The following is a 13677-nucleotide window of genomic DNA, read 5'->3' as shown; positions in this document are numbered from 1 at the left end:
CCTACCCTTGGCCTAGGCCAGGGGTAGGCAACCTTGGCTCTTTTATGACTCCTGGACTTCAACTCCCAGAATTCCTGAGTCAGCATGGCTGGTTCAGGAATTCTGGGTATTGAAGTCCACAAGTCATAAAAGAGCCAAGGTTGCCTACCCCTGGCCTAGGCAAAGCTTTATTTTTCTAAGATGTAGCAGTGGGTTGGATCCAGGATACCACTTAGAACCAAGCCACTGAAATTCACAGGGTGAATGAGTCAGATTTGATGCATGGCTCACCAAGTTGAAACATACACAAAACGTAAGTCCAGAATCCAGTCCCGGTGTACTATATATGCACCTCCAAGCCACCCGTAAACAGATGATCTGTCTCTTCCCCGATTCTGGATTTCACTGAGCCTCCACCCCCAAAGTCCTGCTCCCGCTGGTTAGACAACAGCTGCTCCCTCCAAATATCAGGGCGCACATTGGAAGCGCCTCCCAATTCTTTAACTCCACACTTGCGCCTGGGGGTGGGTGTAAGAAACCGGGAGAGGCACCTTGTGCTGAGCAGGATACGTGCCCAGACAGGTGGTTCTCCGCCAGGCGTCCTTCCCATTTGCCAAGGACAACTCCGCTGCAGCCCTTAACCCGGTGCCTGTTTAACCCGGGAATCGGCTGTTCTTTAGGAGTTTTGGCTCCTCCAGAAAAGAAGCGGGCGAAGCCAAACCTGGGCATGGCAACCAGCCACGACTGCCTTCCCTGGCTATCTTCCCCCCCTCGTGTTTTTTCCCCTCCTTTGCATGAGAATCTGGGCATGGCAACCAGCCAGGCCTGCCTTTCCTGGATATCCTCACCCCCACTCGTGTTTTTTGTCTCCTTTGCACGAGAATCTGGGCATGGCAACAAGCCAGGCCTGCCTTCCTTGGGTATCCTCTCCCCGCACCCCACTCGTGTTTTTTTTCTTCTGCACGAGAGCGAAAGATTCCACGCACCCGCGGAGCCGGGCTAGCCGCTCCGCCCGCCCAGCCACGCTGCCTTCCGTCTGCTCTGGCCCCGCCCTTTCGCTCGGCTTCGCGGCCGCGCGGCGCGGTGGCGGCAGGGGAGCCGCGGCGGGGCTGCGTGCGACCAAAAGGGGCGGCCGCCGTCGAAGACGGGAGGGCGGGAGAGAGAGAGAGAGAGAGAGAGAGAGAACGGCCTGCCTCGTCCTCCGCGCGGCACAGCGGGGCCGCCGGCCGGGAGCTTCGCTCGCCTCTCCATCCCGGCCGGGCGGGGGAGGGGGGCGGTCGCCCGCCCCCCGCCCTGCACTTGCCGCGCCGGGCTATGTTCGAGTAAGGAGCGCGCTGTGGGGAAGCGGAGGGGGATGCCGGGCTGGCGGAGGGGGCGGATGGCGTGTGGCTGCCGCGCGGTCCGGCCGGCTGGCCGGGCAGGGAGGAGGTGGAGGCGGCGGCGGTCCGGCCGTGGGGCATGGGGGCTCTACTGCGGCTGGGGCAGCCGGCCGAGGGGAGGGGTGATCCGGGCGGGAAGAGGGCATCGGGAGGGCCCGCTCGGTCCTCGGCGATCGCCGGCTTCAGGCTACGCGGGAGGGCTTGGTCACTTGTCAGCTGGCAGATGGATGGAGGAAGGGATGGAGGGACAAAGGAGCTGCCGCGAGAGAGAGAGCGAGAAGGAGGGAGCGGGGGCTGGTGGAAGGGAGTGCGTGGCATCCTTGCGAACTGCGGCGGGTGCTTTGGCGGGCGGAGGGAGCGCCGGGTCTGGGGGGCGGAGGGCAAAAAGGAAGATGCCGCGAGGTGGAGAACATGCACACACACCCTCCCCCCTTTCTGCCCCCCGAAAACATCTCTCTAATTCCCGGAAAGCCCTGGCGAGGGCCAGTCTGCGTGTGTGCGCGTGTCCGAGTGTAAAATTTGCAAGCTTTTCCCTTGCAAGAAGAAGGTTTCAGATGTGGCTGGCCCTGCCCCTCTTCCTCCTCCTCTTCCTCCTCCCCCCTCTCCCCCCCAGTCCCCACACGGGGTTTCGATCGAGCCGCTCGCCCTTTCCCGCTGGGGCATCGGTCGTTCTGTGCCGGTCGCCCTCTGGGTTGTATAGCAGCGCCTTTGTTGCGCGGGTGCCTGCAGGGCTCCGCTCCTGCGTGGGTTGGACCATCCTTTTCCAGTCGTGATGTTAACAGGCGTGCTGCCCATCTTCTCCAGCCTGCAGGATCAGCCATAGATGATGGGTGGTGGAGCTCAATGTCTGGACAGCGCCAGAATGGCTGGCTTCACATTATTCCATTAGTCAGTAACAAACCCCTGTGTTTATATATGGGTGTGTGTGCATTCACACAACTTGCTAGCCTTGGCTTTTTTAACCTGGTTGGCTTTTGGTGATTTCATACCTTGTGTGAGGCTGGGCTGTTTGGTTAGTTTACGGTTAGGTATATTTTGTGAAGGTGAATTATAGGTTGGGTGCATTGGGTAAATGCAGCTTTCCATTCTCTGTCTCTCTCTCTTTTCCCAGCTTTTGAACTGATTTTTTTTCTGTTCCAATATTGCACAGGCTGCTGATGTTCCCTGTAGCTCGCTCATCATCCCCAACCCCCACATAGATAGAGGTTGCAACAGGAAGAATGCCAGCCAGTTCTTGGATTATCTTTGTTGACTTCTGTGTCAGCTAATGTATGAGCAGACAGACATACCATGTGCTTTTGAACTGATGTACAGTATGTGATTTTTTTTTCTTGTGCTGAAATTGGGCTATTCTTGAATCAGGATAGCTGAGATACTTTTTCTACTCTGGAGAAGCTTCATTAGCATCTTTGACAAAGCAATCAATTTGTGGGAACCTTGAAACATATTTTTACAACTGAAAAAGTTAAATATAAAATTGCATAGTAAAGAGACTTTCCAGAAACATTTGGGTTTACTTTCCTAAGCTTCTAATGTCCTTCCATTATATATGTGGGAGAGGAAGATGAGTTCCATAGTCCTAAAAAGCTGTATGGGAGGGTAATCCATAAACAAAAAATGTGATGTATTTTGGGGGATCTTGAAGATGTCACAAATATCCTCATTTTTTTAAAAACAGTGTGGACTGTTCTAAAAGCTCTGAGATCCTTATTCAAAACTCTGCAGGCCAGTCACATGATTTTGAATGTATAAAGGTCATAGGACCATAGGATGCCAGAAAATCACTAGTTAGATTTGCACAGCCATTTAAGGATGTTGGTTACAAACTTGGCAGCTGTAGCTGCACACAGTGCATATAAAAATGCTCAGTTTCTTTTTTCTTTTTCTTTGGCTGTTGCTTAATTATTTTGTAGTTTGGCATGTTGTGTAAGCCCCCCCTAGGCCATTTGGTTAATGGACAAATCATTATATTCTGAAATTCCCCAAAAGGATTTATTAACAACTGGGTGATGCATACTGTGTGAATACACAGCTATTCACTGTATGTTTGGCCCTATGGCAAGTTTCTCTTCAGTTAATCTAGGTATAGATCAATTCATATTATTCAGTCTTCAAGAGAAAACGAGGTCATTGAAATCCAGGTGCCAACCCATCAGAAGTGTCATAAGAGAAAGAGATTATTGGTAGTCCATCCTTGTGGGACATTATTTTCTGCTCCCAAAGAAATGAAATTCATCCACTGAGATTCCTTTCCCATATTACTGAAAAAGATGATCACCTTCAATTGCATTGTGGGTAATTTTGGGACTTTAAAGGGCTGTTTATAGGCTTAAACACCCCAGTAGATCCAAGCTTGGGAACTTGGAAACAATCCTTTTACATCATTGTTGGCGCATGGGGCAAATCAGCTTTACTAAAACTTAAAGTAAGATTGTGTAGGGGTGCTCACTCCTGAGTTCCAAGCTGAAACCCCTAAAGTAGCTTCCATAACATGAAGAAGTTTTTGAATTTTGTCTGAGTGATGCAACTGGAAGTTGATAGGTGTGTTTGGGATACAGGTGGCTGTTGACTTATAACCTTTCATTTAACAACTATAAAAAGTGATTTATAACTGGACCTCGGATTTAACAATTATATGATCAGAATTCAGATGAAAAGCAACCTGTAAGGTATTTATGATGGCTGCAGAGTCCTCAGGTGGCCCGGTAATTTCATTTGACAACTATGGCGACTGAGCAAAAAAAAAAAAAAGGTCATAAAATTGGGTGCATCTCGCTCAGTGACTGCTTTGGTTAGCGATGAAAGTTCTGATCCCTAATGGTGGTTTTACACAGAGGACTACCTGTAGATGCAGCCTCTTTATCTGTGAGTAGTTTCTGTGGACTAGAAAAAATGTTTCAATAACTCAGCAGTAAGGGCAACATTACACAAAGGTCAACCCCAGGAAGTGAGGATCAACAGCCTTTTAGTATGTTGCTAGCACAGACAATTGTGACTGCAGAAAATATGGGAAGAAGGAGAGTAGGTCAGTTACCTTTTCTTTCCCCTCCCAGTTCTAGGGAAAGCATCTGTGTTAGTCTACTTTTGCTACTAATTTTGTGGTCTTCTGTTGGCTGTTCTTTGCAGTCTTACAGAAGCTTAGAGAGGTAGTCTGTGTAAGGCGCAGGATTCTTTCAGGCTGTCTGTCTGGAGGTCTATGGTCAGAAGAATACTGCTTCATCATCAGAACAGATAGAGTCAAATTTATTATGGCAGGAGAAAGGAGAAGTATGTAAATAATAATAATGATTTATTAAACTTGTAGGGCACCCAACTCCCAGCAATTTGCAATGGTCCAGATCTGGCCAAGGTTGCAGAGAAAAAGATTCCAACTGCACCTCTATGCAGGGATGGGGGGCAGCTCAGAATGTTGCTAGTGATTCCATTCTTAAAGCTTTAATCTTCCTCCTTCTTGTCCATGTGGCTCAGAGGCAGCCCATCCTGTGCTTCTCAGTGTATACATAGACACAGACACAACATTGTGGAGAATAGAGATTTACATTGAGACAATGCTTGTGGAGCTACATTTACCAGATCCTCCACAAAAGCACATGCTAACAGAGGCCACACCTACTATCCCCAATATATATCCATATTCCTTGATATCTCCTGGAGGGCAGGCGCATGTGTATGCACACACATGCTCACTCTTGGCATGTTTTGTCACAGAGAAGAAAATACAGATACAGAGATCTTGGAAAGAATTCAGAAGCTCTTCATGCTTTTCCACACTCACCCTATATGTTGCATCATCATCTGGTATGAAACAATTAAAGTGCACCTTCTCAAGTACCTGTGATCTAACAAATCTTGCTTAACTATAACTCCTAGAGGCTCTGGCTGGCATAGCCAGTGATGTGGGAGGAGAAATTGTCCGGAGTTGGTAGGGCTCAAAAAAATGCAACTGTTGTGGCCTGGCATCTGTTCTACGCAATAAGACCCATCTACAGGTCTTACGACCACAACTGAATGCAAAATTTATGTTGCTAAGCTGTTAAGTGAATTTTGCCCCACTGTACGACCTTTCTTGCCACAGTTATTAAGTGAATCGAAGCGGTTGTTAAGTCAGTTACATGTTTGTTTGGTGAATTTCGCTTCCCCATTGACTTTGATTGTATAGACCCCATGTCTAGAGGAAGTTAAATTTTAATGGACTTGTTGGGCAAATGAAGGAGGAACACCAGAAGATTTATGACGGAGAGGGGTAGGGGTAGACAGAGACACAGATGAGAGAGATAGAGGGAGGGAAGGAGGAAGACAAAATCTGAATTCTGATTCAAAACCACCCAGAGTCACTTGGACATTGAGATTGGCAGCATATTGTTGTTGTTGTTAGTTGCAAAGTCATATCCGACCCATCGCGACCCCATGGACAGCGCTCCTCCGGGCCTTCCTGTCCTCTACCCTCTTCTGGAGTCCATTTAAGCTCACGCCTACTGCTTCAGGGACTCCATCCATCCATCTCATTCTCTGTCGTCCCCTTCTTCTATTGCCTTCAATCTTTCCCAGCATCAGGCTCTTCTCCAGTGAGTCCTTCCTTCTCATTAGGTGGCCAAAGTATTTGAGTTTCAACTTCAGGATCTGGCCTTCTAAAGAGCAATCAGGGTTGATCTCCTCTAGAACTGACCAGTTTGATCGCCTTGCCGTCCAAGCATATACATTTAAATAAATAATAAGTAAATCTGCCTCTGGTAACTCCGTCCCTATCAGTATAAAAATGAAGCTAGATATTCCCCCCTGCCTCCCAGACATTTCTTTACTCTTTTGAAAGACGTTTCACATCTTACTACATGGTTCTCCGACTTGCAGAGACCCTGCAGCAGACATGTTAAATGTCACATCACACCACATATTGGAGCTTTTTCTCCATTGCCGGCAATGGGGTGGGCGCAGTTTCCTGGTGATGTGTCCGGCCTGCGGGTCAGCAGTTTAACACCCCTGCCCTATAGAGTTCCTTGCAATAACTTCTTTAAAAAAAACCACTCTTAATAATGTGTGATCACTATCTTTAGGATCCCCCTTCCTTAGATGTAACTCTAATCCACAAAACTATTTTAAAAGCACTGGGATTGGTTGATTAATGGGAAGCTGAAATGTGTGGGCACCATGCAATTCTTGGTCTGATTCACCTGAGACATATCCGGTGATTATAACCCTTGTGATTTCCAGGCGTTTTTCAGATTTCAACACCCACTTGGATGGTGGACAGGACTAGGATATGCAATAATTATGTGAGGTTTGGGAGCTGCAGAGGGCACAGGCAAGCAGGAAGGGTGTGTAACTGAATAACAATTACTGCTCACTTATCTAAACCAATAGAGAAGCATACCATAAACTTAAATCATGCTTACTTTTATATTATACATTACAATTACAATAATTTCTACAGATCAATAGATTTGAATAATTTCTGTGCCACTTCTTATTATAACAAGCCACAAAGCCATTTATAGTAGCCAAAACATTATTCCAGAAGCAAACAGCATAAGTGCATCTAAAAAAGAAATAAAAATAGAGCATAGTGCAATAAGATATGAAAACAAAATAAAACAGGAGAAAAATATTTCTTTAAACAATTACTCTGGGAGGAGTTTATTTGTTTATTTATTCGTCACATCTGTATAGCTGCCATCTCATGTAGTGACTGGGTGCTGTATGTAATAAAATGAGATATGTAAAAATAATTGAAAATGAACAAATTGATTAAAAGTTTTTTAAAAAAAACAAAAGAACAAAGGTCAGAAAAAAAACATACAACAGAGTATCTTCATTTAACTATCAACTAGCCATCTAGCAGGTTTCAGATATTTGACAGGATCATGTTTTAAGGGCCTTCTGCAAGATTACATGAGTGGCTGTGGAAGAGAAATGTAATAAGATAACATTTATAGAAATGTTTTCTGCATGCCAGTTTGGTAGCTTGGCAAAAGTTCGCTCTCTGACTAGCAGTTCCAAGTTTCTACAAAAATCACTGGTTGATCTTAAGCAAATTCCTGTTTTTTTCAACTACACTAAATTGCCATTAGGAAGATAATGTAATGGGTGATGCCATTTCCTTTGATCAGGAATAATCAATCTAAAGTAAGGGCCACACTTAGTATATGGGGTACAGGGCTACAAAGGAAGAAAAATCTGAGTGGAACATTTTGGGAGATCTTTGTCTTTTAATAGCAGCATTTAGTTTTATTTAATTTTAGGATTTATTTAGTATATTTTAGTCTTTTTTATAGGAAACTGTATGTGGTTTTAAGCAATCAAGATCTGAAGAGGTTCTAAGAACTGGAAAAAGGGTAATAATAATGATATGAGTTAGAAAATCTGTGTGTTGACAAAATTTCCATCCCTCAGTTACAAAAGGCCACACTGCTTGGATCTGCATATAATGCATACTATGTCAATACATTATGATATGCTAAGTTATAATGGATTGATTCATAATGCATCAAGTTTTTCCCAAGAACTTAGGATGTCATAATATATTGGCACAGTGTACATTACATGCAGATCCCAGCAGTCTGACTTTTTGTAATTGACGGATGGAAATTTTGTCAACGCACAGATTTTCTAAGTATCGTCATTATTATTATTATTATGGATCATCGCACAGTCAGCCAGATGTTCAGACTGGATTTGGCATTTTGTCTACCTATCGAGTACTTACCCAGGACCTGGGATAGGCAGATATGGATGTTTGATGGTATTACAGATATCGCTGCAGGATGGAAGCAGTTCCTAGTAAGGCCGCCTTTTGCAATTGACTAATAGCGAATTTGTCAATGCCAATGATGTTCAAGTGGTGCTCCAGTTGTTTTGGGATTGCACCCAAGGAGCCTATCACTATTGGTACTACCCTTGCTTGCTTTTGCCACAGTCTTTCTATTTCTATTTGTAGGTCTTTGTATTTTGTTATCTTCTCCAGTTCTTTCTCGTCTATTCGGCTGTCTCCAGGCACTGCCACGTCCACTATCCAGACTTTTTTGTCTTTCTTATGGACAATTGTTAAGTCTGGGGTGTTATGTTGCAGGTGCTTGTCTGTTTGAATTCTGAAGTCCCAGAGCAGTTTAACTTGATCATTTTCTATGACTTTCTCTTTTTTATGATCCCACCAGTTCTTGCTTACAGGCAAATGATATTTCTTGCAGATCTTCCAATGCACCATTGTTGCTACTTTGTCATGCCGCTGCTTGTAGTCAGTCTGTGCAATCTTCTTGCAACAGCTTACCAGGTGGTTCACTGTTTCTTCAGCTTCTTTGCATAGGCGACACTTACTGTCTGTTGCTGTCTTCTCAATTTTGACTTTATATGCATTTGTCCTTAAGGCTTGGTCTTGTGCAGCCAGAATTAGTCCCTCGGTCTCTTTCGTCAATTTTCCTGCTCTTAGCCATTGCCAGGTCTTGTTATTATCTGCTTTCCCAGCTATTTTTTTCATGTATTGGCCATGTAGTGCTTTGTCTTCCCATGCCTCTATTCTGTTCTTCATTTGGTCTTTCTTGTAGGGCAGTTTGGTCTCTCCAGTAATCAGTAAGCCTTCCTGATATACTAATTTCAGTACATCTTCATCACTGTTCTTCAAATATTCTTCAAAGCCATTTTTTCTTCTTCAACCATCTGATGTACTTGTAGCATTCCACGCCCACCTATTTGCCTTGGTAGATAATTTCCCTTTTCCAGTTCTTAGTACCTCTTCTGATCCCGATTGTACCAGCTAAAGAACTGGCAGCTGTGATTTCACTTTGTGTGTGTATTTAATAGTCATCCTCATAACCCAAACTATAGTAAGGCTGCTTGAGAGGTATGTTGTTTCCTTCTCCAGTCCAAAGTTATTGAAGGCCATCTGTGGAATGGATGGCAGAGAGAAAATTAGAAGCAGTGGGCAGTGCCACCTTCATTCAGCTGGCCCAGTCTTGTTGGGTTCACAGGCGGCTCTTATGGCTTGGATTTAAGGATCCAGGAACAGAAATGCCATTCATGGAACTGAGCAATGCAGTGAAAACGGCTTGCAGGATGTGCCTTTCAGGAACAAATGCTTGGTTCTCCCCTCCCCTCCCTCAGCTTTCCTTCCTTCCTTCCCCTTCCCTGCCCTTCTCTGCATCAGAAACTTGCTGTTTTTTTTTTCCTATTCAAGCATTGGGACCATAAGATCCCAGCAGATTCTTGGGGAGCAGCCACTGGAGATGGGCTTGGCCAAACTGAAAAAAGCAGAAGTGCAATAGGATGAGCGATGATCCTTCAAAATGCTCATTTGTGTGCCACGCTCCCCCCCCCCACATCCTAAAGCAGCTGTTCAGTGTAAAATAACCACCTGCTGCAAACATTTGTCTGGGAAGGAACAGGAAGGAGGGAAGCAACAGCTAAACTAAGGGGCTGCTGTACACACAGCCAACGAGAAGAGCAGGTGGTGTCCAGCCTCCCGCAACCATTTGCTCCGTCTTTGTCTTTCTCTCTTTCTTGCGTTCCTCACTCCACAAATATTTGGCTTTCATGCATTTTCCTCCGCTCTCTTTTTTCCTCGCTCTCGTTTGTACCAGGGCGCCAGGCAGATCCCCAGGTGGTGGCCGGTAAGTTCCCTGCTTGATTGGCTTTCGGGCAAGGGAGGGAGCGTGCATGAGCATGATGGAAAACGTGGGGATGTCCTTGCTTCCCAGACTTGAAAGGCCAGGTCCCAGAGAAAAGCTGGCCTCATGTGGGCTCCAATAGAGTGGGCTGCCTTCTTAACCTACCCCCTTCTATTATGCCTGGTCCTGCAAGTGAAGTCCTAAAATCTCTAAACCAATGGTTCTCAACCTTTTTAATGCCGCGACCCCCAACCGGTCGTAAGTCGAGGACTACTCAACCGATCGTAAGTCGAGGACTACTCAACTGGTACAGCACCGTTTGCAGAATGGGACTTTTGGCAGGCTCAGCAGGGCAGAGACAGCCTGGACAATTCCTATTGGCTTTTGAAAGCCAATAGAATTAGACTCTATTCAAGAGAGTCTATTCTATTGGCTTTTAAAAGCCAATAGAATAAAAGGGAGTAGCACAGCTAAGGAAAAGGGGGGGGGGGAAATGATGGACTGCGTTGTTTGGTGACCCCCGTGAAATGGTCGTTCGATCCCAAATGGGGTCCCGACCCACAGGTTGAGAACCACTGCTCTAAACTGAAGTGACCTCCAGTCTGGATTCACGGAAGCTGGAATCCCTAACCACTGACCAGCCTAGGTGTCAAGCTTGGATTTTTTTTATCAAAATCCAGGTTAGTTCTCTTTTGGAGGAACACCTGTCAGAAGGGAGGATAACAGGGCTGTTTTGAGGACCGATGAGATACCAAGCTAGTAGACATTGATAATCCTGTCCTCGTATTTGTCTTGGAAATAATGGCAATCCCAAAACAATGATTTATCAAGCCTGTTAAGTGAATCACAGCCAGTTTTATGACCCCTTTTTGCCCCAGTTGTTAAGCAAATCACTGCAGTGGTTATGTGAATCCCATGGTGGTTACATGATTCCGGCTTCTCCCATTGACTTTATTGGAAGCCAGCTGGGAAGGTCTCAAACGGCGACCACATGGCTCCAGGACTCTGCAACCATCATAAATAGATGCTGATTGCTAAGCACCAGAATTTGGGAACACAGTGACCATGGGGGTGTTGTTTTGACCGTAAGTGCAAGGACCGGGTGGTAAGTAACTTTTGTCAATGCCGTTGTAACTTCCCACAGTTACTAAGCAAATGGTGTTAAGTCAAGGACTGCCTGTGCTCAGTGTTTATTATTTTGGATCAGTTTTGCCTTCTAGCTCAGAGTTCCCCAACCTTTCCAGGTTGGCGACCCAGAGGGAAAGAGAAGAGCAGAGAAACATGTGTGCACGCGCTTGTGCAAATGGGCGTGTGCATGTTGGCACCGCCAGCATGCGCAAGTGGATTGTGCACACCTAGTGTGCTGCTGGTGGCAGTGCTGGTGTTTACATGCCCGTGCAAGCAGGCCACTAGTGACCGTGTGCATGTGCAAACAGGCCACTAGCAACCGTGTGACACTGGTGGCGGTGCTAGCACTCCCACACATGCGCAAATGAGGCCACTAGCATGAGTGGGGGGGTGCACATATGCACACACTCGCCAGCCATTCCCACAGCCCAATGGCCAACAGGCCACGGCCCGGTACCGGGTTGTAGCCCACAGGTTGGAGATCCTTGTTCTAGCTCACTCTCCTTATAATTCCGAGAATGAATTAAAAGTTTTTGTTAGTGGTTTGCTCTCCAAGTTTGTTTCAATTTAGTTTCTGAACATTTCGTTACCAGACTAGGTAACATCATCAAGACCAACTGGAACACAAGACATTTTATAAGCTAAGGAAAATAGGACAAGAATATCCTGCTGATGATGTCACCTAGCCTGTTTCAGAAACTAAACTGAAACAAGCTGGGAGAGCAAACTACAGCCAAAATCTAAAACCCCCAAACTACATGTATGTTCTGTTATTTCAATGAATTAAAAGTGTTGAAGTTCATAATGCTGGCTGTTCCTCTTAATATTTGAATGATTGGAGAAATGTCCATCGTTTTTAGCCATTCAGACTGTAATCATGAAAATGGGAATGTTTCTTTTAAGTTGCCAAAAGGCTTCTATTTGAAAGGAGCAAGAAAGCAGGCTCTTTCTTTCTTATGACATTTGCACACCATCCCAGAACATAAAACTTCTTTGGGCAGCTTAGAATAAGCAAACAAAAGAAGCAATTTCGTGTCAGACCATAAAAATCCAAGCTTAGCGTTAAAGCAAACAAACTGAAAACAAAAGGAATGGAATGGAGTGCCTGGATTCCGGAAGGACAGTCCTTTGCACTGCAGCAGTTTGTTAAGTTTTCACATCTTGGTAGCCTTAAGGACCTTTCATGTTCTGGAGATCCTTCTTAGGAATATCAGCATCACTTGTTCTCTAGAAAAATCCTGCAGATGAAGAAGAACTTAAAAGCCTCCTTACGCTGGAGAAGTTACAGGTTTCTATATCTTGGTAGGCCATGGTTTTTAAGAATGCGGGAGATACCACTGAGAAGACACATCCAGTTTGGTGCAGTGGTTAAGGTGTTCGGGTAGAAACTGGGAGGCTGTGAATTCTAGTATTCTTAGGTATGAAAGCTGCCTAGGTGACTGTGGTGGGGAAAATAAGAGGAGGAAGGAGTATTAGATGTGTTTGCTAACTTGAGTTACTTATAAAAATAATAAGGTGGGATATAAACAAATAAGGATCACTTTCACCAGCTGCTCGCTTCCCATCTTGACGGTTCCTGGGAATCTCTGCTGTCTCCTAAGGTGACCCAAGCTTGGGATTTGGATCCTGTTTCATCCCTTGAGAAAGCATTTTCCTGTTTGCATTCCTCTGCACCCAGAATAATTCCTTGGATGGGAAGCGGATAGGATAATCCTACTGATGTCATTATTTGGCTTAGCTTTACTGAGGCCCCCAAGAGAATTTCTGCATCTTTAAATTAGAGTCCCACAGAAGGGAGAAAGCGAGGGGAAGAAAGTAGTGACGTTTTCCAGATTTGGCAATCACATTTTTCAGAGCTGGCAATGGATCTGTCAGGCTGAAACAAAACAGGTTTGGCTTCAGGCAGGTATTACTGGCAAACCTGGGAGCAGTGGCCAGATTTGATATCTTGTTGAACAGTGAGGATGAGACACAGATCAGACTGCAGAGAAATGCAGACAAAAGTGTTCAGATAGATATTGAACTCATGTTTACAGTTCGTGGAGTACAAAAGTCCTTGAGTTATGAGTCTGCTCATCAAGGTCGTAAATTACAATGGTCGTAAAGTGGGTCACTCCCTTAACCAAACCAATTTTACAACCTTTTTTGCAGTGATTGTTAAGCAAACCAATGGTTCATTATGGGCCAAAAAGCAAACGTGAATGCTAGTTTTTGGCAAAAGTGGCCCATAATGAACCATGGGTTCGTTTAACAACTACTGCAAAAAAAAAAAAAGTCATAAAATTCTGGCCCTGTAACTGTGGGACGTTGCAAATGGCTGTAAACTGAGGCCAGTTGCTGAGGGCTTGGAAAGAAGTGATGTGACCAAGAACTTCAGCACTGGATTGTAAGGGAGGCCTGTTGTAACTGTGAAAGATTGTTAGGTGACTGGTCATAAATTGAAGATTACCTGTATCTTTTTTTATAGAGCCTCTTGTGCCTATACTATATAAGAGATAAACACACAGACATCCTTTCCTGGAATTTTCTGGGCAAAGGTTAAGTTATTTTTTTTTTACATTTAACAGTCAGCTACGTATGGACATCAACCCAGAATG

The 13677-nt window shown here is 45.1% G+C and overlaps 1 protein-coding gene across 5 annotated transcripts in view; it reads left to right on the top strand.

The window, feature by feature from the left end:
* The first annotated feature begins 1080 nt into the window (after window positions 1-1080).
* GRAMD1A (GRAM domain containing 1A) overlaps window positions 1081-13677 on the top strand; it is a 52482-nt gene continuing 39885 nt past the window's right edge. For 2 of the 5 annotated variants that reach the window (XM_039325558.1, XM_039325555.1), the window contains exon 1: window positions 9677-9955. In XM_039325558.1, coding sequence (XP_039181492.1) covers window positions 9879-9955 — 77 coding nt within the window. In that variant the 5' untranslated portion in view covers window positions 9677-9878. Of the gene's footprint in view, window positions 1302-9676; window positions 9956-13677 lie in introns of those variants that run through there. The other 3 variants (XM_039325557.1, XM_039325559.1, XM_039325556.1) reach the window with 3 other exon arrangements.

Source organism: Crotalus tigris, unplaced genomic scaffold (genome assembly GCF_016545835.1).
Source record: "Crotalus tigris isolate CLP2741 ecotype Arizona unplaced genomic scaffold, ASM1654583v1 scf7180000024338.4412243, whole genome shotgun sequence".
Taxonomy (NCBI): Eukaryota; Metazoa; Chordata; class Lepidosauria; order Squamata; family Viperidae; genus Crotalus; species Crotalus tigris.
The sequence above is the reverse complement of the archived record's forward strand: the minus strand, read 5'-3'. Positions and strand labels throughout refer to the sequence as shown.